Source organism: Cervus elaphus, chromosome 5, assembly GCF_910594005.1.
Source record: "Cervus elaphus chromosome 5, mCerEla1.1, whole genome shotgun sequence".
NCBI classification, from domain to species: domain Eukaryota; kingdom Metazoa; phylum Chordata; class Mammalia; order Artiodactyla; family Cervidae; genus Cervus; species Cervus elaphus.
Genome location: NC_057819.1, coordinates 121,386,641 through 121,411,688, shown reverse-complemented (window position 1 = coordinate 121,411,688; position 25,048 = coordinate 121,386,641). Strand labels below are relative to the sequence as shown.

The 25,048-nt window shown below is 41.9% G+C and overlaps 1 protein-coding gene across 5 annotated transcripts in view; it reads left to right on the top strand.

Annotated features, from left to right (window-relative positions):
- PITPNC1 (phosphatidylinositol transfer protein cytoplasmic 1) overlaps positions 1–25,048 on the top strand; it is a 253,667-nt gene that overhangs the window by 124,684 nt on the left and 103,935 nt on the right. For all 5 annotated transcript variants that reach the window (XM_043905090.1, XM_043905086.1, XM_043905091.1 and 2 more), the window contains exons 3-4: positions 15,516–15,604; positions 16,655–16,662. In XM_043905090.1, the coding sequence (XP_043761025.1) occupies positions 15,516–15,604; positions 16,655–16,662 (97 nt within the window). The remainder of the gene's footprint in view (positions 1–15,515; positions 15,605–16,654; positions 16,663–25,048) is intronic.

Below are 25,048 nucleotides of genomic sequence, written 5' to 3'. Positions count from 1 at the left end.
TGGCGCTCCACCTCCAGGTGCCCTCCCTGCCCAGGAATCCCTCCCACCTGGCCTCACGGCTCCCAGTAGAGGCTGTGACTGTCTGGGATGAGAAGCTGATTTAGAAAATCTTTATATCCGCCCTCCAAAACCACCAGTCTAGTTGCTTCCCTCGCATTCTGCAAAATAGTCCTCAAATGCATCTTCATCAGGAGAAGCTTTCCTCTTACCACTCGCAACCCTTCCACCACATGCTAGGATGAAATCTGATCCTAAGGATTAAAGGACTTTGTCTTCTCCCTTGGTTCTGGGATTAGCAGAAGGAAAGAGGCAGCTTTGCCTGTAAGCTGTAGAGAAGTAAGTGCTGCAGATAGTCGTGTACCATTGGGGTCTTAGCTCAGTAAGATTTCCACTTCCTGTCAGGTGACCACTCGAGTGTCCCCAAAGGGAATTGACAAAACTAACAGTCACCTGTGACCAAAGCGAGATATAGTATGCAGGTGGTTTCTATTTCTCAACCACTTGAGAAACTTTATAACTTTTCCTGCAGCAGAACAAGAAGTGGCCAGCTGTCTCAGTCATGTCTGTGTTCTCTATCAAAATATTCATATTTATCTTAAAGGAGAGTAATGAACATTAGTAAGAGGGAAATTTGTTATAAATAGGATATCTGGACTTTCAGTAATAATTCCATTCTTCCCAAGGTGAAGGATGTCATCTCTCCTTTGGAAGGGTAAAAATTCAAGGATGATCAACCAGCACTGATCAGGACTGCCATTTCTGTTTTGCAAAATACACTTTTTAATCTTTTCTGTTTTCTTTTACTAATGACATAATTGATTATTGGGGCTTGTCTGATCTTCTCCCTACCTTACACCCCCTTCTAGGTCGTTTTCTTCCTTTTTCTTTTCTGGGTCAGAACATTTGTAGTCACATGCCATATGGGGTATATTTTCTTAAAACTAACAGTTAGTGAACCAGTGTGTGACCATTCTGGTCTTTGCTGTCCTCTCCATGAATACTCTACTACCGTCTATGGCCTCCCTTATTGGCCCATTTCTCATTATTCAGAAGGCACTACCAGCATAATAGTTTTGTCCACTGACACTTGTGAATATGTCTCCATTCTGAGTGCTTTGACCGCAAACAGATGTTCCTGAGAGAGCCATATTTGGAGTCTCTCATTCTTGCATGACCTCCACCCTCCAACAGGCTGAAGGGGACTATTTCTTCTTGATGGGAGTGTTTGTGTTCTGTCACTAGTGTGTTTGGAAATCTCTCAGGCCAATATCCTGACACTGAAGGCCTTGGGCTGATTAAACCAACACATTTTAATCAGCCCAAGGATGCATGCAGTACCAGGGAATTCCTGAGTCATGATGAAATGCAAATGAGATTGATCCTGTTCACCTATTAGTAGCTGTGAATTCCCAGGATTTGGAACCTGTTCAGCCTGCAACCAGCTGTTGATTTGCAGGAGTAGCTAAGCTCCAAGTCTAGTCTGAGGATGGCTTCCTTAACAGAGCGGTTTCTCAATATGCTGCTTTGACATTCTTGGTGCTAAGGGTGTAAATAAAATATTGAGCATCACTCACCTCTGTAGAGCAAAGAGAAGTGAGGAGAGTGCAAGAAAATAGATACAAACCTACAGAAAATTCCATTTCTCAGCAGACAATTACATTTTCCCAAGTTATTGCCTGGGGAATGTTCCCTATGTACCAAATTTAAGAAATTAGAAAACTTTATAACTTTTCCTGAAACAGAACAAGAGGTGTCCAGCTGTCTCTGTCATGTCTGTTTTCTCTATCAAAATACATGACATTTATTTTAAAGGAGAATAATAAGCATTAGTAGGAGGGAAACTTGTTATAAATAGAATATCTGGACTTCCAGTAATAATAACTAAAAAGAGTAATATAGACCTTCCCCCTGCACCTCGTATGACAAACAGAGGATGAAATATAACAATATAAAACTGAATTCAAACCAAAGAAAGGGAAATCATCAGATACTAGAAATAAAGAGGAGACTCTTAACAGGAGTGGGAAGCAGATGAGCTAATGCTAGGGAAGCTGGGGGGTGTCAGAACTGAGTGTGGGCCCTGCCATCTAGGGGTTGGGGGCGTCATGCCCATAGTGTTAGTTGCTTAGTCATATCCGACTCTTTGTGACCCCATGGACTGTAGCCCACCAGGCTCTTCTGTCCATAGAATTTCCCAGGCAAGACTACTAGAGTGGGTAGCCGTTACCTTCTCTGGGGATCTTCCCGACCCAAGGATTGAACCCGGGTCTCCCACGTTGCAGGCAGATCCTTTACCTCCCATAAAGGGACAGGACATGAGGCCTCAGTGCCTGTAAATGGGGCATTGTGATTAAGAATCATGCAAAAAAAAAAAAGTTTTTGACAAAGGCTGAGAAAACTTATTATTCAGAGATGCACACTGAAAGAATTACTAGGACTTCCCTGGTGGTCCAGTGGCTGAGTCTCTGCTCCCAGTGCAGGGGGCCCAGGTTCAGTTTCTGGTCAGAAAACTAGATCCCACGTGCTTCAATGAAGATTGAAGGTTCTGCATGCCTTCAGAACCAAATAATTAAGTAATTAAAAGTACTACTGGACTCCCCTGGTGGTACAGTGGATAAGAATCGGCCTTCCAATGCAGGGGACACAGGTTCGCTCCCTGGTCCATGAAGATTCACGGAGCAGCTAAGCCCGTGCACCACAAGTGCTGAGCCATCTGTGCCCTAGAGCCAGCGCGTCGCAACTGTTGAGCCCTCAAGCTGCAGCTAGTGCGCTGATGTGTCCCAGAGCCCGTGCTCTACAAGAGAAGCCCCTGCAATGGGAAGCCCATGCACCACAATGGAGAGTAGCCCCTGCTTGCTACAACTAGAGAAAGCCCGAGCACAGCAGCGAAGACCCAGTGTAGCCACAAAAAGTACTAATAAAGGCTGCATTTTTAAGTAAAAGGCAGTTGAAACCAGGAAGAATGAGGAGGGAATCTAGAAGAAATAGTAAATATCTGGACAAATCTGAATAAGCATAGAATGTTGCAAATATATGAATAATGAGTAATCGGAAATATATTCATGGAATTTAAATAATTCAGATAACAATAACAGAAGATGTTCAGTTTGGTTCAGTCACTCAAGTCATGTCCAACTCTTTGCGACCCCATGGACTGCAGCATGCCAGGCCTCCCTGTCCATAACCAACTCCTGGAGTTTACCCAAACTCATGTCCATTGAGTCGGTAGGGGTAGTAAAAGAGAAATGCGCTAAGTTACTAATATTATCTAGAAAGAGGAAAGACATGCTTACTAATTTTAAAGATTAAATTTTAAAAATTTAAAGCAAATATGCCTATTCAAAATGTAAAAGTAACCTCTAAAAGAATAGTAAAATAATATGTTTTGGTCATGCACAGTTTTGGAAAGCATGACCAGTCTAATAGAAGGCAGAGGAAGAACAAAGAGAAGTCTACAAAAAAGTATGATAAATAGAAAACATAAATTGTGTTTGTCAGATGATAAATCAAAATGTATCACTGATCACAATAATGTGTTAAATCCTAAACCTGAACCTAGCTCAACAAAGATACGGCAACACTGACAAAATCACAAGTGCCCTGAAGTTATAATGGGAGATTTTAACCTACTTCTTTAATAAACTGATAGAGCAAGTAGACAACTTATTAATAACAAGCATAAAGAAGATATAAACAACTGAATTACAAGCTTGACCTAGTGGCTATTAATAGACCATGGAACCAACATGCCTTTCAAACACTCATGAAAGTATATAAAAACCAAATACAAAGTAGGCCAGAAACCAGTCTCAAATACTAGAAAATTGATATCATGTAGGTCCTATTGGCTGATTTCAAAGCATGACAGTAAGAAATTGCTAAAACAATAGGTGAACTCCCACAACATATAGAAATATAAACACTTCTAAGCATTTAATGGGTTGAAAATGTCAGATAAGATGTTTAATTTCCCGGCCACCTTTGCAGCTAGGGATGGCATGTAACCTAGTTCCAGCCAATAAGATGTGAGATTTTCCTCTGTGATTAAACAGGGTAAGATATTCAAGGTGTTTCTAAGAAAGGGGATGAGAAACACGTGGTGATGGCTGAGAAGGCAACAAATAGTGTCTACTACATGAATCTTGATAACAAAACTGAGCAATAACATTATAAAGGGAAACTTACAGATCAATTTCAATTAAGAATATAGACATGAAAATCCTATATGAAACTTTAGCAAATCAAATACTTCACAGTATAATAGTAATAATAATTCATGACTTGATCATATTTTGTTCATTAATATTAATATGAGAATTTGACAAGATTGCTGGGTATAAAATTCATAATAGAAAAATCAATAGCACTATTACACAGTGGGAGCAATAAATGGAAAAAATAAGTTTTAAAAATTCCATTTATAAGAGAAAAGGAAACTTAAGGTACCCAGTAAAAAAAAAAATCTACAGATACACAAAATCTTTTTGGAGGAAAATATGAACAATTAACCAGAGAAGGCAATGGCACCCCACTCCAGTACACTACCCTGGAAAATCCCATGGACAGAGGAGCCTGGTAGGCTGCAGTCCATGAGGTCACTAAGAGTCGGGCACGACTGAGCGACTTCACTTTCACTTTTCACTTTCATGCGCTGGAGAAGGAAATGGCAACCCACTCCAGTGTTCTTGCCTGGAGAATCCCAGGGACTGCGGAGCCTGGTGGGCTGCCATCTGTGGGGTCTCACAGAGTCGGACACGACTGAAGTGACTTAGCAGCAGCATGAACAATTAACAGAGGATATTTTTTAAAAACCTGGACAAATGAGAGTATTCATGAATGGGACATGCTGAGTTATAAAGTTCCAATCAGTTTCAGGTCCGTTATAAATTTAAGGTAGATCTGATTAAAATGCCAACAAGGTGGTTTTTAGATAGAATTTAAGGATATAATCCTAAAATTCCCAATTACTATAGCTTTATAAATAGTCTTGATGTCTGGTAGGGTAAGTCTCTCCTACTTACTGACCTTTTCCAAAATTCTCCAAATGAATCTTAGGATTAGAAACCCCAGTGATGTGAAGAATACTGGACGAAGCCAAGGACATTTAACCTGGAAAAGCTCTATTAGGGCATATAATGGTGTGATCAGGTGGGAGAATAATTAGGCCCATGTATTCTCTATGACTTCAGGAGGACCAATTAGACTCAGACCAGTGGGTGAGAATGCCAGGAGAAAAATTTAGGCTCAGTTTAAGGAAGAAATCTAAGTATTCAAGCCACCAGAAAACATAGTAGGGTGATTTATATAGTACATTATGCTGTTGCTGGGGGTGTTTGAGCACAGGTAGAATACTCACTTCTCAGGCAGATTCAGACATCAAGTAAGTGGTTAAAATAGCATTTCAGATCCTTTTGAATCCTAATTTTCTATGCTTGAAGTATGTTTCAGATATTACTCTAACTCTCCTCCAGCATATGTAGATGAGTAACCAACAAGGCACAAGATAAAGAGTACTTTTAGCTCCTTTTGCACAAATCTAAGTAAGTCCATTATTTTATCTCAGAACCAGGAAGATTATGGTTTAGTAAGAAAAAGAAAAAAATTGATATGTGACGTAACTATAAAATACCTATTTTTGTAATCATAAAAGTAAACTGTCTTTCCTGGTGGCTCAGACTGTAAAGAATCCATGTGCAATGGAGGAGAGCCAAGTTCGATCCCTGGGTTGGGAAGATTCCCTGGAGGAGGAAATGGCAACCCACTCCAGTATTCTTGCCTGGGAAATCCCATGGACAGAGGGGCCTCGCGGGCTACAGTCCACGGGGTCTCAAAGAATAGGACATGACTGAGCGACAAACACTTTGACTACTTTGTAGTTGCAAACTAGAGTTAACCCACCTCAGGCTAACACATGTCCTGCATGCAGAGGTCATGGGACTCTCACTATGGTGAGGCTTCTTTATAATTGTAATTCATTGATTGAATATTTATTGAAATTGACAATGTGTAACAAATTATTCTGGTATTGAAGAGAATCTTTTAATAAGTAAGGCATGGTCCTTGTATTCTGATCAAAGTAGGGCCTAGGTCACCTGATTTCATTATTTGTAAGTCTAGCTGTCCATCTTATGAGTGGTGTCAAGGAGGAAAAACTTTTTTTCCATCCACTTTTTGTTGTTCAGTCACTCAGTCACTTCTGACTCCTTGCGACCCCATGGACTGCAGCACACCAGGCTTCCCTGTTCTTCACCATCTCCTGGAGCTTGCTCAAACTCATGTCCATTGAGTTGATGATGCCATCCAAACATCTCATCCACTGTCATCCCTTCAATCTTTCCCAGCATCAGGGTATTTTCCAGTGAGTCAGTTCTTCGAATGAGGTGGCCAAAGTATTGGAGCTTCAGTTTCAGCATCAGTCCTTCCAATGAATATTAAGGGTTGATTTCTTTAGGATTGACTGGTTCGATCTCCTTGCAGTCCAAGGGACTCTCAAGAGTCTTCTCCAATACCACAGTTCGAAGGCATCAGTTCCTGGACGCTCAGCTTTATGGTCCAACTCTCAAATCCATACATGACTATTGGAAAAACCAAAGCTTTGACTAGACGAACCTTTGTCAGCAAAGTAATGTCTCTGCTTTTTAATATGCTGTCTAGGTCTGTCAGCTTTTCTCCCAAGGAGCAAGCAAGTGTCTTTTAATTCCATGGCTGCAGTCACCATCCGCAGTGACTTTGGAGCCCAAGAAAATAAAGTCTGTCACTTACTTGCTTGTTTCCCCATCTATATACCATGAAGTGATGGGACCAGATGCCATGATCTTAGTTTTTAAATGTTGAGTTTTAAGCCAACTTTTTCACTCTCCTCTTTCACCTTCATCAAGAGGCTTTTTAGTTCCTCTTCACTTTCTGCCATAAGGGTGGTGTCATCTGCATATCTGAGGTTATTGATATTACTCCCAGCAATCTTGTTTCCAGCTTTTGCTTCATCCAGCCTGGCATTGCATATAAGTTAAATAAATAGGGTGACAGTACACAGCCTTGATGCACACCTTTCCCAATTTTGAACCAGTCTGTTGTTCCATGTCTGGTTCTAACTGATGCTTCTTGACCTGCAATACAGATTTCTCAGGAGGCAGGTAAGGTGGTATCGTATTCCTGTCTCTTAAAGAATTTGCCACAGTTTGTTATGATCCACACAGTCAAAGGCTTTAGCATAGTCAATGAAGCAAAAGTAGATGTTTTTCTGGAGTTCTCTTGATTTTTCTATGATCCAGTGGATGTTGGCAATCTGATCTCTGGTTCCTCTGCCTTTTCTAAATCCAGGTTGTACATCTGGAGGTTCTCGGTTCATGTACTGTTGAAACGTAGCTTGGAGGATTTTCAGCGTGACCTTGCTAGCACGTGCAATGAGTACAATTGTGCAGTAGTTTGAACATTCTTTGGCACTGGAGTGAAAACTGACCTTTTCCAATCCTGTGGCCACTGCTGAGTTTTCCAAATTTGCTGGCATATTGTGCTAGGTCTCTTCAGTTGTGTCTGACTGTGTGCAACCCCATGGACAGTAGCCCTCCAGGCCCCTCCATCCGTGGGATTCTCCAGCCAAGAACACCGGAGTGGTGTAAGAGACTTACTGCAGACTTCCCTTCTGCAGCACTTTAACAGCATCGTCTTTTATGATTTGAAGTAGCTCAGCTGGAATTCCATCACCTCCACTAGGTTCGTTCATAGTGATGCTTTCTAAGGCCCACTTGACTTTGCATTCCAGAATGTCCAACTCTCAGTGAGTGATCACACCATCATGGTTATCTGGGTTATTAAGACCTTTTTTTGTACAGTTCTTCTGTGTATTCTTGCCACCTCTTCTTAATATCTTCTGCTTCTGTTAGGTCCATACTGTTTCTTTCCTTTATTGTGCCTATCTTTGCATGAAATGTTCCCTTGGTATCTCTAATTTTCTTGAAGAGATCTCTAGTCTTTCCCATTCTGTTGTTTGCCTCTATTTCTTTGCATTGTTCACTTAGGAAGGTTTTCTTATCTCTCCTTGCTATTCTTTGGAACTGTGCATTCAAATGGGTATATCTTTCCTTTTCTCCTTTCCCTTTCGATTCTCTTTTCTCAGCTGTTTGTAATCCACTTAGTATTGGTGATTTGGGTCCTGCAAATTAAACTGAAACTGATAGATTAACAGGGGAAAAGACACGTTTTTATCCATGTACATAGGCAAGAGCATCCAGAAAAATATGACTCAAAGGACTGGTTTAGAATTTGGGACTTATATACCATTTTAATAGGGGAGGGAGAGAAAATGGACTTATGGGAAAAGAAGTATCTTGTATGAAAAATAAATGGGGCCTCAGGAGAACGGATGAGAGAGAAGATAGCTTTGTGATGATGTCTATTTAGGCGATTTCTTGTCCTCGTGCTTACTTCTTGTCTCTGGTGATAGGAGTCAATCTTCTCTGGTTGCAAAAACTCCTGGAAAGGGGATTTATGACAGTTGAATTATTTTGGGAGGCTCTGTTTTTATGAGGATAAGCAGAATTCAGAAAAAATATCTTCCTGCAACTATTGGACTCTCAAATGTCTTCAGCTCAAAATAATCGTGATGTCACTGTAGCATGTTGTGGACTCCCTCACTGACCACAGGTAAGTGGGTTCTAAAAGTTGGGCTGGAAGTTACTAAGATGTTCCAGTGCCCACTTAATAACTTATTCAGAGAAATATCAATGTCCTCTGGAGCTGAATTCATGACCTGGCACAGGGAATGGATTCCTTTCTTTACATCAGTTTGTATGGTAAGACAAATCACATTCAGAAACTGCTTTACCGACTTATTACCCAGAGCAACTATTTGGAGCACTGGAAGTATTCAGTGTCTGTGTCATCAGGGCCTCCTGTCTGAGTCTGTCTTGATCAGAAAGGACATTTCATGGAACGATGTTAGTGGTCCACAGAATTATCTGGAGCCTTGAGATTGGACAGCTATCAGGTCAGGGCAGCTCCAAGAGGCCAAGAACAATGATGACAACCATCTTTAGTGAATGACCTTTTCATTTTGCCATTACCATCATGGCTGCCATGGGTAGGCCTGAACTGTCCATTTTTTCTTTGTAGCCTTTGTTCTAAAATACCAAACATAGGGAATAACTCTGGTGGTCTAGTAGTTAGGATTCCAGGCTTTCACTGCCATGGACCAGGTTCAATCCCTGGTTGGTGAACTGAGATCCCACAAGATGCACAGTATGGCCAAATAAAATAAAATAAAATTCCAGGCATGAACATCCCATTGAGTTCCCAGGTGAAGCCCAGCTGCTAGTGAGTGGGGAGAGGGACTTCCAAACTGTTTTCCAAAGTGACTGAACCATTTTACACTCCCTCTAGCAATGTATGAGGGTTCCAGTTTCTCTGCATAATCACCAACACTTGTTATTGTTTGTCTTTTTTATTACAGCCATCCTAGTGGGTGTGAAGTGGTATCTTGTTTGGGTTTTGATTGGCGTTTCCCTAATGACTAATTATATTGAGCATCTTCTCATGTGCTCATTAGCCATTTATATGTCTTCGAAGACATGTCTATTGAAATCCTTTGCCCATTTTAAAATTGAGTGTAGTGTCTTTTTCAAATGCCATTTATCCTTTTAGTTCTTGTTGCTTAGCTCCCTGGATTGTGGGGTTACTCCATTCTCTGCCCCTTCCTATAGTGTCTGATACACTGTTGTGTGCAGTACCTTTGGGTGGCTGCCCTAATGCATTTGGAACATTACATTAGTACTAATACATTAGTACATTTGGTGGTTGTCCTTGGGCCTTCAGTCCAGTTCAGTCAACCAAATAAGTGGTGTTTCTTGGCTTGTCTGCAAAAATCCTGATTTCAACTGGCATCTGGGGAAAAGAGTCAAGATACTAATCTGGAATAGTAATTCTAAATAAAACCTGTCGTCCAAAATCACACGAGGATGGAGCTTTTCTTTTGTCCCCTTTCATTTTCACCTCATTCCTAGCTTCACTCCAGTCCCCTCTCACTGAAACTCATGAGGGGAGAGAAGCAGATGGGGGTGGAGGGGAATTGGAGAAAAGATGGAGCCTATTTTTAGGCTTGTTTATCAGTCATGAAGTGTCATGTTCTTCTCCACTACGGCTGCTGGATTAATTAGACTGTGCTGGCAGCTGCCAGTCAGGGAGGGTTGCCAGCTTCTAACGGTGATTCCGCCTAATGCCTGAAATGATTTGCATGGCGAAGACCTTTCTCCCACTACATGGCTCTTGCCTTCCAGGGCAGCCTCTCCTGGCTTCTAGTGGCTCTGGGTAGGAGAGGGGGCAGCTTCCCTAAGTCATGAATCTTGTTCAACTGGATAAGCAAAAGCCACCAGACAGTCACTTTACCTACCAGCTCGTTGCTAGAACCTTGATGCTGTGGCTTGGGTGTTTCTTTCTCATTTTTTCTTCCTGTTCTCCCAGATCTTCCCCCATAGTAAGAGCCTAGAGCCACAGTTCATGTGGCAGTGGGCGAGCCCAGGCAAGAGGTCATAGAGGAAGTGTTGGAGCCAGAGAGTCTGACCTAAGAGCTTATTTCCATGCTATTTTGAAAGACTCTGCATGGTTATTATTGATTTCTGAATATCCAGAGATGATCTTTATTCATTCAGAAAATATTTATTAAGCACCTGCTGTGTGCCAGTCATCATTTTAGATGCTGGCTGGGGGATCAGCAGTAAACAGGACGAAGATCTGTGCCCTGGTGTGACTTGCATTCTAGTTATGGGTAACAGGCAGTACACAATAGCCATTATATATAATGAATATTATATATTTTAGAATATAATATTTAGAATATATATTTAGAATATATATAGAATATATATATAGAATAAATTAATATTTAGAGTAAATATAGAATATATATAGAATATATATAATAAATATAATATTTAGAATAGAATATTATATATTTTAGAATGTTTAGTCATATATCCTAAATAAATATTCGATTCATGTCTATTGAATATAATATTAAATAAATTAATAGTATTTTTAATATATATTGGAAAAAATAGAGCACTTAAGGGCCCTCTTTTCAGACGTAGCTTTCAGTCCATGCTCTACATTTGGTCCCCATCTCAATCCTTAAGAACACATCAGGCATTCTCATGCTGCCGGGCCCCATGCCTTCTGTCCCTTTGACTACTCCCATGGAAAAACCACAGAAGCAGGATGTCTCGGCCTGGTTGGGGTCTTCAAGATCATTCTGTCAAGCAGTTTCCACCTTGATTCTGCCACGCTCCTACCCAGTGATGCTGACACATGTGGTCGACTCCCATAGGTGCTCCCCAGCACCCCTGCCATGTTACCCTAACACTGTTCACACATGGAGCCTTCCAAGAACTGACACAAGGCAGGCTGCTTTTCTCAGAATCCAGAACATACTGTCCTTTTATAGGAAGAGTGGCAGCAGTGTCCAAGTTCAAGGAACTTCTGTGGGTGATGCCCCAGCAGCCTTATCTCTCACAGGTAATGGCTCTAGTCCAGAAACTCTGATCATCTCTTTGCTGCAGTATAAAGAATTACATTAAGATGAGGACACAAAGACCATCCAGAAGACAGTGCATTAAGGAGTAAATGAGTAAGTCATAGCAGCGTAAGAGAAATTTAAAGACCTCAGAAATCACTGTACACACAACTGGAGAGGGACAATTGGTTATTATCAAATGACTGTCAAATGTCAGATTTGGGCACGTAGAAAAGGTCAGAATATCTGTCCTGGACCAGTGGAAATGGAGATGTGAAGGTAGCTAAGACCTTTTAAGAAACACTTAAATGGGACTTCCCTGATGGTAGAGTAGATAAGAATCCACGTGCCAATGCAGGGGACATGGGTTCGATCGCTGGTCCAGGAATAATCCACATGCCACAGAACAACTAAGCTGGTGCATCACAACTACTGAAGCCAACGAGCCTAGAGCCTATGCTCCACCACAAGAGAAGCCCCCACAATGAGAAGCCCATGCACTACAACGAAGAGTAGCCCTGGCTCACTGCAACTAGAGAAAGCCTGCACACAGCAGTGAAGACCCAGTGCAACCATAAATAAATAAATAAAATTATTTTTTAAAAATCACTTAAGTGAACTGCAGGTCTTTGAGCCTAACCTTAGCATAGATATTGGCTAGTTTCAGATACACAGTTTGGCAGAAAATCTTATGTGAGGCACTGTTTTTTGTTTGTGTGTTGGTTGGTTTTGGGGTGGGGGTTTTGGCTGCACCACATGAGTTTCAAGATCTTAGTTCTCCAACCAGAGATCGAACCCAGGCCTGGCAGTGAACATGCCGAATCCCAACCACTGGACCTAGGAAATTCTTCCCAAAGCACTATTATTTTGTGAATTCAGAAGGACTCCCTGCCCAGAATGTTTAAGTTCAAAGTGTCTAGTTGAGACTGTCACAATTCTGACCCTTGTTAAGAAAATGAAATTAGACTCCATTTGGACCACATTTTGGCCTGATGATGTTCAAGAACCCCTGAAGCCAAAAAATATTCCCAAATGAACATAAATTGCAAAATGAGATTAGATATGCTGGAGAATTTGGTGATAATCTGGATTGTAAAGCATAGAAGGGAGAGATGGTTTAGTTCCAAAAACTCAGATAAACATTCTTAACCTGAGGCAAAATCAGATTATGCCTGCCTTGGGGCATCTTCGGCCTCTTCCTACTAGATAGCAGACCATCATTGCTCCCTATCCCCAACCCCCAGCTCTCACGACTGAAGATGTCTCCAGACTTTGCCAAATACCCCCTGGCGGGGGAAATTCCTCACCTCTTTCCTGTTGAAATGAGAACCACTGCACTAGAATGACCAGCTTCCCATTTTGCTCATGATCAAGGAATTTAGCATGTAGGACCTTTCACTGCTAAAACCAGTACATTCCCATGTAACCCGAGGCAAGTTGACCACCTGGCTGTCATTGATATGTTCTATTTCATACAAAGTAAAGATACAAGAAATGAAACAATATGAAAAGTCTGTCCTTGGGAAACATGGACAAAGGTTTTAGAGAAACGTGTTATTTTAGAGTTTTGTCTTTTTACTCAGTGTCTCTAGAGCCTGAGCCACGGTGAAATGATTTTGGGAGGTTTGATCTCTGCCAGAAGACCAAGAGAACATGATTCTAGTCATGCCACCTTTCCAGCAGAGAGATTCTTGTTTGACGCCAGGTAGCAAGTTTGAGTGACAGGCTTCTCCTTGGAATTGTAGGCTGTGTGGCAGTATACATCATGAAAGTGACAGCAGCAGTGGAGTCTAATTTAATTCCGTTTCCTTTGCAGCCCTGATAAATCATTGCTGCAGGGAAAAATGAATTTTACTTTCTCAGACAAAAACGATTTGAGTAATGATGTGCTCTGGGGAAGTCAGGGGCTAAGAGAAGGTCTGTAGTAGGCTTAAAAATATTTAAATGGCACATCATGGAATTTGTTCCAATGCCTTCTGTGCCTGGCCTAATAAATGGCTTATACCAGAAGGGCTGCTTCCCAGACTATTTGGAAGAGTCACATAAAATCATATCAGCCATCTTGGCTAACTGTTGTTTAGGGTGCCTTGGAAAGGGTATTTGATGATAGTGTGGCATATTCTGCATACATTGGCAGATTAGACAGCTAAGATAAAGATTCTAGAGCCTATAGTCCTGATCATTTACAAATAGGACAAATCTCAACATGAATGGAAAATGACTGGTGTTTGTCACCTTCCTTCCAGAAAATGATTGTTGCTTAGGAATATGGTTCTGCTGGGAGGCTTTTTAAATGATACAGGGAATGAGTTATGGAGGGAGGAAGACTTGGACCCCAAAGTACTATCAAGAGGCTGGTGAGTCCAGGGTGGGGAGGGGGTGCAGTGTAGACGGAACAGTGGAGAATGGTTTCTAATGCTTGAAGGGAGACAAAAGTATTTGGTCTAAGCTGAACAATGCCTAGCTTACTTTGGGGAGCTTCTACAATCCCATTTCAATCCACTGAAAGCACGAGAAACCAATTTGCCGATGAGTAGAATCAACCTCTCCTTGTACGACACAATGGCATATCACACTGGGGTGTGGGGGCAAGCAGTAGGGGACCCGGGGGACCTGGTGATCGTGACCACTTCCCGCAAGCCAGCCCAGCACTACTTTCCCACTCTCAACCTCAATCCCAGTTACCCTCCAGCTTCGGTGACTGAAAGAATAAATCCTAGGCAAAAGCTGTAAAATCCTCTGTTGGGAAGCAAGCCTCTTCCTAGTGGAGCAAAGGGAAGGTAAATTGAGCAGTTACTGCAGAAACGATTTTATGAGAGTGAGACATTCTGCATTACAGCAGCAAAAAGAACCGTTCTGTGAATTATAATACTGCTCTGCATGCCCCTCGCAGCACACCTCTGGCAGTGGCCTTCATCTGATGCCCACCCGGCTTCAGGGGAGACTCTGATTTCCCCATTTATTTTAACCGTGATAAATGGCCCAGAGCTTTCTTTGAGTTAGGTCTGGCCAACCATCAAAAATACGTATTTGTGTTTTAAAAAGCAGGTCCTGAAAAAAAAAAAAAAAGCAGGTCCTGGATAGTATCAGAAAGAAGAGAAGCAATTTGGGAAGACTTACAAGGTGCACAGTATTTTACTGGCTCTGGATGTCATTTAAACCCTGTGTCCAAGAGGGGGATTTGGGGTTTATTACCCTGGTGTCCCCACTCTCTTAGCTAGATCAGCTTGCAATTCACAACTGCTTCTTGATGTTTTTTATCGCCAACTGCCTAGAGCCTGCGTCCTCTCTCTGGGTCTGATGTACTGCTAGACGTTGGTGTCCCAGACACTTAGCTGTAGGCACCAGCACAGGAAAGAAACAAGATAGTAGCAACCGGAAAAACAGAAAGCCCCAGAGTAGAGTGTTGGGGGGGGATGAAATCATACAAACATACTACAGGAATATATAAGGAATTTTCTGGGCCTGCAGAAAGCTGTGAAGTTTGCCTCAGAAGGAAAGCAGAATGAAGCAAAGCAAAGCTTAATCAGTCCTTGGTCACTAACGGTCCTGGGGTTTTCCTTGGGTTTTCCTTGTTTTGAGAATGTTTTTTGCAAATGGCTGCCTGGGTCCCTGTTCCAGAGAAATGGCTCTGTCATTGCCTTAGTTTCCTGGGGCTGCAGTAACAAATTATGGTGAACTGGATGGCTTTAAGACAAGACATGTTAATCCTCTCCCAGGATGGAGGTCAGAAGTCTGAAATCAAGGTTCCTTCTGGGGAACCAATCTCTTCTGTACCTCTTTCCTGCCTTCTATTGCCTATGGCCATCCTACGTGTCCTAAATACTAACACGAACAGAGGACAGTTTAACAGTGATGAAGACCAGGGAGATAGGGACCAAGTGGCTGTGGAGAGGAGAGCGGAAATAGAAGTCCTCTGATTTCTCTAGCAGTCGACTTCTCTGGAAAGATGTGGTAGCAGGGTGAGGCACTGAACAGACTCTAACTGTCGTTTTTCTTTCTTTCCCCTTAGCAAACTGCCCAGTTGGGCTAGAGCTGTTGTTCCCAAAATATTTTATGTAACAGAGAAGGCATGGAACTATTATCCCTACACAATTACAGGTAAGTCCTTGTACACCCAGTATGTCACAAGTATCCATGCAAGGACATAGGGGGATTCAGATTTCACTGATTGAGCGTGGATTATCCCAGCAGGGACTCACAGGAACCCTGTGACACCTCCCTGACCCTTTGTCTCCATACTTTTAAGTCAACACTCTTCCTAGCAGGAGGTTGTAGGGGTTAAGCTAAACTATTCTATCTTCCTTCTTGAAGTGATCATTGTAAATAGCATATGGAGAAGAAAAAGGAAGCTCTACTTAGTGACACTTCTAGAGGTTTCATTATCCTTATTTCTCCCTCTTTTCTCAATAATCTCCAAGTAATTTTAAGGTGTGGTTTGTTCATAATCAAGTTGTTTATTTTGACTTCTTTGCTTCATAGACACCCTCCCCACACACACACTGAACAGAACTTGACTGTTTTTATCATTTATGTAAAAGGTTGTCTCAGCTGGGTCTCTCAGCTCCAGACCCGTTCCTCTGCAATCAGATAACATGAAAATCAGTTTCCTCCTCACTTGTAGTGGAGTGATAATGACACTCAAAATGTTGATACTGAGCTAGAAACTGGCCAAAAAATTTAAAAGGTTTGGTTCCTGACCTCAAACACATGAAAATTCAAGGTCCCATTTGAATATCAGCCTAACAAGCTCTTTTTATTGGTTTTAAAAGCTGCTTTTCCACTTAAAAGATTTCCTTTGTGGTTAATGAAATGCTCTACTGGAATTATTAGTCTTTAATTCTGCTTTTCTAAGGCCAACTCTTTAGTTTTTAATTACCCACAAGCCTATAGGCTAATTGAATATTGTCTTACACTCCTTATCTACCCAACCACAGAAGTATCATATGAAAGAGTTTCAAGAACAAACATGGAGACGCTTAGTATTTATGAAAGTTTAATTCTCAGAAGGTTTCTTTGCCACATTTTTAATAGTTATAATTCAGCAATATTTGTTAGTTCTGTGGTTTTATATTGCATATAAGTGTGGTCTTAATCTATCCTTTTCTCTTTTTTCTTTTCCCTCTTGCCCAAATGAACATCTGGGACCAGAATACACAGTAAGTTTCATTTAATCATTTAAAAATATTCAGCCTAAGATCAGAGGAGTAATTGGAACTTCCCTTGTACTTCTCATCTTATTAATGTAATTTAAAAAATAGAGGAATAATTCAGAATCAGAAATATTTAAATATATGCCATTATATAGTTATATACAGTGCAATAATTTGAATGTTCTCATTTGTTCAAGAATATGAATGTAATTTAAAATGCCTTCATAGTCACTTTACATTATTAACTTTTGCTTGTATTTTTTAATAGCTTGACTGCTCTACTTGTGGCAGTTCACTCTAATAGAACAGTTTCTAGCAATGTGGTATTAAAGAGATGATGGTAATTATCAATGGCGGGCGCGCCTTTTCCTTATAGTCTGTGATCTGACCCCTTATAGAAAGACCTTGAAACTAGAAAGGCATACATTCAAACTATTTTACTCAGATTCAACAGTCTCAGTGACTTGATAAAGTCATTTAATTTCTTCCTGTCCTAAGAGCCTCTAGCATCATTGCTTACACTAAAAAAGAAGTCTATAATGTCATTGTGTTGGTATTTTCATATGGGTCATTTTCCTCAATGGCAAACAGATCTAACTCTCATAAGAAGAAAATGGTTAACTGAGCTCAGTCAGGTTTAAGAGTGTTCACACTGCTATATTTAAAATGGATAACCAGCAAGGACCTCCTGTATAGCACATGGAGCTCTCGTCAGTGTTATGTGGCAGCCTGGATGGGATGGGAGTTTAGGGGAGAATGGATCCATGTATATGCATGGCTGAGTCCCTTCACTGTTCACCTGAAACTGGAACATTGTTAATTGGTTATACCCCAATACAAAATAAAAAGTTTAAAAAGGGGGGAAAAGCAAGATAAAAAATAAACAGGGGGTTATTTTTTATTTGTTATTAAAGAAAAAAGACTGAATACTTTTAATTTTAAAAAGACTGAGTCTTTTTTAAAGATTCATTTATTCTTATTTATTTTATGTTTGGCTGTGCTGGGTCTTCATTGGCTGCTTGCAGGCTTTCTCTAGTTGTGGGGAGAGAGGGCTCTTCTCTAGTTGCGGTGCGCAGGCTTCTCACTGTGGTGGCTTCTCTTGTGGAGCACGGGCTCTAGAGCAAAGGCTTTGGTAGTTGTGGCACAGGGGCTTAGTTGCTTCAAAGCATGTGGGAATCTTCCCGGACCAGGGATCAAATCCCTGTCCCTTGCAGTGGCAGGAGGATTCTTAACCACTAGACCACCAGGGAAGTCCTGAGTGTTTAGTTTTAGTCAGAACAGCCAAAGGTTGGGGCTTCCCTGGCAATCCAATGGTTAAGACCCTACACTTGCGCACATCCCTGGGTGGGGGACTAAGATCTTACATGCAGTGTAGTACAGCCAAAAACAAAAACAAACGAAAAACAGCCAGAGGAGAGAGAGATGGTAAGAAAGACATGGAGAAAAATGATTCATGATTTCCTTGGCATGAGCATGGTTCCCTGCACTAGTGAATGACAGAAGAAATGCATGGGTCAGAGGTAGATGGATAGTCCCAACAGATACAAAAGTGTCACCTGTTTTGAGACCTCTGGCTCTGCCACTGTACTAGCTGAATTTCTTAAGGAAGTGACCCTCAATTGCCAGTTCTTGAACTCATGATGGTCCATGACTGCACACTCACCCACCCTTTATAAAATGGGGGGAGAAAAAGCTTTCCATAAAATTAAATTTATTCCACTTAAAGGACTGTAGGTAATTAGAACCCTCATTCTTGGATATTAAAATGTCTTTTCATGAAATGAAGGAATATACATTTAGCACCATCTCCAATCTTCGGGAGAAAAAAGGCAATTCTACAGCAAAACAACTTTTATAATTTGGAAATCAGAGAAACACTGTTCTAGAACAAGAGCTTAACTTCTGTGAACCTAAGTTTCTTCATCGCTAAAACTGAGATAATCCCCTTTTAATAGATCTGTTAGTATTAATAAAATGATTCAATGATCTAACACAGGGATCAGAAGACTTTTTTGTAAAGAGTCATAGAGTAAACACTTTCTGCCTATGGGCTGAACAGTCTCTATCCTTGAGAAAGCAGCCAGAGACTATATGTAGAGATATAGGCATGGGCATATTTGCTCAGGCAGCAGGCCACATTTAGTCCCCAGGCTATAGTTTATCAACCCCTGATCTAGCGGATGGAAGACTGTTAGCATATTGCTGCTAAAGAGCAGGAAATTAAATGGTTCCCCGCCAACAGCACTCCCAGCCCCATCAGTTGTACAGTCTTCAAGAGAAAGACTTTGGAAACTTTTGAATCCTGCCTCCTTTTAACAGTTGTGCAGATTAATTCCTTTTAAATCTCTATTTCCTGTCTCATGATGGTGATAGGAAGATTTTATCGAATAATCCATATGAACTCTCAGCCTAGTCCTTGGTGCATGGTGAATACTCAGTAAACACTCATTATTATTATATATCATGGGGCTTCCCAGGTGACGCATTGGTAAATAGCCTGCCTACCAATGCAGGAGACGTGGGTTCAATCCCTGGATCAGGAAGATCCCTTGGAGTAGGAAAGGATAACCCACTCCAGTATTCTTGCCTGGAAAATCCCATGGACAGAGGAGCCTGGTAGGCTGCGGTTCATAGGGTTGCAAAGAGTTGGACATGACTGAAGATGCACAAACTATCATATATCATACAGTGCTAGAATGAAAGTTCCATGGAAGTTTTATGGACAAATAAATTGGAATATATTTTGGTGTGTCTCAGTGCAGACTGGGCTCATTAGGATTGTCTAAGATTTGATTTGATTTTATTGGTAGCTGATGTTATCCCACTTCCTACATCTCCAAAAGCTTGTGCATGGACTTCTCATTTGAAATGTAGTCCATAGTTGCTTGGCTAAAAGAATTCTTGTCCCTGTAACTGTGCAAAGACAATTATTTGCTGCCTTAGAATTGGGTCACTCTGGCTTGACCCAAACCAGTAGCACTTATTCTTCATAAACTCATGACACTACTAATGAAATGTGGGAATAATTAACAGAGAAATGAAGTCTGAAAAATGTTTTGTGATATTGTCTTCATTCTTTAAGTGTGTATATTAAAGTACTGAGGTTCTGAAAACAGAAGGCAACAGAATGGAAACCGCGGTTCCTGACAAAATCACCCCACAGGGATGTACCTCCCAAACCTTTCCTCCCAGTCTCTCTCACCATGGATCTTGGTCTCTTACGCCCACCTCTGTGCAGACGACGGAGGATTTCTGAGGGACTCATAGCCTTTACTTCTGCCCAGCCTCTGACCCACAGTACTCATGCAGTTCTAATCATATGTTTCAGATTTTTAAAGGAACAGAAATTATGATGTTTCTGTTTGAGGAAATTTGGAGACAAAGCATAAAGAAGTTATAGTTATATAATCTCATAGTCAGCCCCTTCTAACTCTCAAGTATTATTTGATTTCTTCTAGATTCTCATTTTTTGGGTCAATGGTAATCCTTAAGCTAGTTCCCTAGAGCTGTCGTAGCAAAGTATCACAAATTGGGTCACTTAAAACAACAGAAATTTATAACAGTTCTGGAGACTAGAAGTCTAAATCAAGTTGTCAGAAAGGCAGTGCTCCCTCTCCAACCTGTAGGGAAGGAGTCCTTCTTTGTCTCTTATTAGCTTCTGGTGGCCTCTGGCATTCCTCGGCTTGTGGAAGCACCACTCCAATCTCTGCCTCCATTCTCACATCGCTGTCTTCCCTCTGTGTGACTGTGTCTTCACTAGCATCCTCTTCGCTGTGTGTCTCTCTTCTTTTTTATAATTGTATTTCTTTACTGTTGGTTGCACTGGGTCTTTGTTGCTGCATGTGGGCTTTGTCTAGTTGAGGTGGGCGGGGGCTACTCTGTTGCGCTGAGCTGGCTTCTCATTGTGGTGGTTTCTCTTATTGGAGAGCACAGGCTGTAGGTGCATGGGGTCAGTGGTTGTGGCCCATGGGCTTAGTTGCATGTGGAATCTTCCTGGACCAGGGATCAAACCTGTGTTCGCTGCATTGACAGATGGACTCCTATCTTCAGTACCAGGGATGTCTCTCTTCTTTGAAATCAGTCATATTGGATTAAGGACCTGCCTTAGGCCAGTTTGACCTCATCTTAACTAATTACATCTGCTACAACTCTAATTCCCAATAAGATAACATTTTGAGGAACTGGGGTTAGGAATTCAACATATATTTAGGGGGGGACACAATTTAACCCATAACACCGTCTTTTAACTTTAGATTAACAGTAATTTATGATGAAGCACCAGCAGTGTGTAAAGCATCATGCTATATGCTAGGTTTCATTAAACAGTAACCCCTGCCCCTTTGGGGACTCACAGCCTGGTGGGAAATAGTTAGATATTCCAGTTAGATCCTGGGAATCATTTGCAAGTCAGGGAGTTTTCTGGAGGCAAAATGGGACAGGCCATCACAACAGCTCAGAGGACAGGCTGACACTCAGACCTAGATGAGCTCTGAACTGGGCTCACAGCAGAGGTTCAGACCAACAGGCAGAATGAATGGCACTGGGATCCAGCCAGGCAAGCAACTACAGTGTGAAAAGGAGAACCCTGTTCCCTGGAGTGGGGCCATAAGCTTCACTGACAGGACTGTGGCCCTCAAGAAGATGTACAGACAAGAAGACAACATTCCCCTCTTACATAGGTTACTTGGTCATGAGCTGCTAGGGTGAGAAAGTTGCTAGTTTTAGCAAGGAAAAATACAGAGTGTCCAGTTGTTTGAATTTTCAGATTAACAGCAAGTAAATTTTTGGTATGTCTCAAATATTGCATGGGCTATACTTATACTAAAAGAGGGAAGAGGGCTTATGTCATATTTTATCTGGCAGACCTGTTACAGGGAGGGGCTGACAGTGGGGCAGAAGTGGTCTCAGAAACTAATATACAAAAATCAGGTTGTAAGAACAGGGGCACATCGGTAAACCAAGGAAAAGAGAGGAGAGAGAATTCTGAAACTCGGGAAGCTGTCCTGCAGCTGACATGCCACGTTCATCTTGGGGCCAATCAAGTGACACATTAGGACAACATTAGTACTTCCTGCCTCAGTTAGGATTGGCTCAGGGAGTGAAATGGACTGAATGGTGCAGAATAGGGACTTCAGGAGACACAGGTTCGATCCCTGGGTCAGGAAGATCCCCTGGAGAAGAAAATGGCAACCCACTCCAGTGTTCTCGCCTGGAAAATCCCATGGTCAGAGGAGCCTGTCAGGCTGCAGTCCATGGGGTCACAAAGAGTCAGACACGACTGAAGCGACTTGAGCGGGGGAAAATAAGGTGAGAGCAAATTAATACATAGCTGTCAGTATTTCAAGGAAGACTAGGGCTAAGTGTTAGAGTCAAAGTGCAAACAGAGGGTTGTGCAGAAAAGAGAAATTCTGCCTGGGAGAAAGGTGGGAAGATTTCTTGGAGCAGGTAGAGTTTGAGCTAGACCATGGGGAGAGTGGAACTCCCACCTGCAGACACCTGCTCTTAGTCTGCCTGGGCTGCATCACAGAACACCATATACTGGGTGGCTTAAACATCAAGACATTTATTTTATATAGATCTGGAGTCTGGGAAGTTCATCATCAAGGTGTCAGCTGGTTCCTTTCCTGATGAGAGTTCTCTTCCTGATTTGCTGACAGGCATCTTGCTGTGTCCTCATATGGCAGAGAGAGAGTGAAAGCAAGCTCTTTGGTCCCTTCTTATAAGGACACTAATCCCATTTTTAGGGCCCCACCCTTATGACCTCATCTAAATCCCAATACCTCCCAAAGGCCCCACCTCCAAACACCATCACATTTGGGGATTAGGGCTTCAACATATATAAGGAAGGCACAAACATTCAGTCCACCACCTGGTCATTCCATGCTCAGTGGGCGAGTGATCTTTCTGGATCCTGGATGCTCAGACACATGGAGGGCAGGTCATGGTAGCTTTGAGTCTCAGGGCAAGGTCTGGATTTAATTCTCCATAGGGAAGCAACATTGTTCCCGGCTAGTCCACTTTTATTTTCCGTCCCAAATATAGCACAGCTTTTCTTTCCATCTCCCCAATGAGGATCTCTGGCTTTTTTCCTCTCTGGCTGCAGGTGCGTAGTTTTAGGCCCGCAGTTCTGATTTTGAAGCTGCCTTCCTCCTCCTGACTGAGACTCAGCCATGTTCTCACGCTCTCTGCCTGGGAGGAAGAGCCCACTCTTCTCTCTAACGACAGGGTCTGCTCCCAGGATTTAGGACAGATGCTTTCAGTTGTCTTCATCTTTTCTCCTGTTTTAAATGCATTTTCAGTGGGCTCTTTATCCCCTGATCTTTTAATCCTGAATATCTCTTCTTGATATCATTCCAAGCCCCATATTTCCTGCCTGTGCCCCAAAGCAAAACTACCCCAAAGCTAAACTCCCAACTGGGGTCACCACACTCCACCCTCGCTCAGGGAGGCAGAGGGGCTCTTCATAATACTCCAGACAGGTGTCTTTCCTCATAGCATTAGTCCAGAGCAGTGTATGTCTATTCCTAGGATCCCCTGGGTCTTATTTCTGACTGTCCAACCTATTATTGAGAGTTCACGCTGCCCTCATTTGTGAGAAATCCAGCTAAGAGAACTTTCTCTTTAGGGTCATCTCGGGCCTCCGTATTATCACAGTTATTAAGACGTAAAAGCTTTTTCATCACTATGAGTGACTGTGTGTGTTTAGGATTATGTGGAAATGCCGTTTGCACAGGAAGTGGAAAAAATATCTTTAGCTCAGTTATAGGAAAAAGAAATCTTAATTATACAGTAAACAAAGAATGACATGACGACAATTTTCCAGAGGACAGATCATCTAACCAGTTCTTCAAAACCTGCCGGTTCTTCTGAAGTTTATAAAGTCACAGAGGAAGGTGCCCGAGGAGACTGGCTGCTTTCCAAAGTGGCCGATTATGTTTTTCTAGGGCTAAAAAAAGGCCATTCTAGAATATGAACATAGCTCAGCAGCATCAATTCAACCTTGGTAGTAATGAAGCAGGGGGAAAAAGGATTTTCTTCTCATTTGTAAGAAATTGAAAATTCAAGCCTATAGTAAGTCAATAGCCGTGACCTAGAATATACAGTTGCTGTATATATTTTGCTACTGTGACCACCCACTCCACCAAAACATCTTTTAATAAGAACCTGAAGAAAAAAAAAAAAAAAGAATCTGAAGAAGAGGTCATGACAAATGGAAAGCACCTTTTCTCTTAGTTGGAATGACTGACTGTTCCCCAAAGATAATAATGGGCTGTCCAGTGCTACCCAACATTTTAATTCTTTAGTTGAAGAGGTAGAAAAAGTCAACTATAACAGACCAGGGAGTAGGAAATGACGCTTGCATGAGAACCTCCCACAGTACTGAGCCACAATGAGAGAGTTGTTCAGGTTTGGGTTAGTCCAGCCAGGGAAGAGAGTTGGCCTACTCATAATTGGGTCATCAGTCACCCAGGATGAACTCAGGTTATCTTCCCAGGGGTAGCACTAGGGAGACTGAGGTATTTTTCTGAAAGCAGCAAACTGTCTTGGATAGGAGTTTCACTTTCTGTCTTGACCTCATCAGTTTCTCCAGTAAATGAAAGAGCTGATGGGTGCTGTGTGCACATTCCTCTCAAGTCCTCTCATCCATCTTAAGCTTCTCCTCCCCACCTTTCACTGAGTCCCAGCCAAGGGCAGTAGAAACCCCAAAATTACATAACTAGGAAATACTTACAAGTCTAGGTAAGATACATTATTATACCTGAACCCTGGGATTGGTCTTGTTTGGAAGGCAATTAAAAGACAAGTTGGCCATCTAAGCTACTATGTAAGCTAAGATAGAATTGTTATTGTTGTTCAGTTGCTAAGTCGTGTCCGACTCTTTGCGACCTCTTGGACTGCAGCATGCCAGGCTCCTCTATCCTTTGGTAACTCCCACAGTTTGCTCAAATTCATGTCCATTCAATCAGTGATGCTGTCTAACCATCTCATCCTCTGCCGCCCCCTTCTCCTTTTGCCTTCAATATTCCCAGCATCAGGTTCTTTTCCAATGAGTCGGCTCTTCACATCAGGTGGCCAAAGTATTGGAGCTTCAGCTTAGCTGGATACAGTCTAGAACCATTCATAACCACCACTAAGATGGTTCATAGCCAGTTAAGTAAGGGAAACGCCTGGTTATACAGATTTTAATAGATCTTGTCATTGCAGAATAGCTACATTGTGAATCTCCAAAAGGGAGCCGTAGTATATAGTACTTCCCACACTTATTTGTTCATAGGACCTTGGATTTTGCAAAGCCAGTCTTCTGAAACTTAGAGATGCTCCAGAAGCTTCCCTCAGGGTCAGAGCTATTACATGCCCACTAAATAGACTAGTCACAAAGAGTCAGACATGA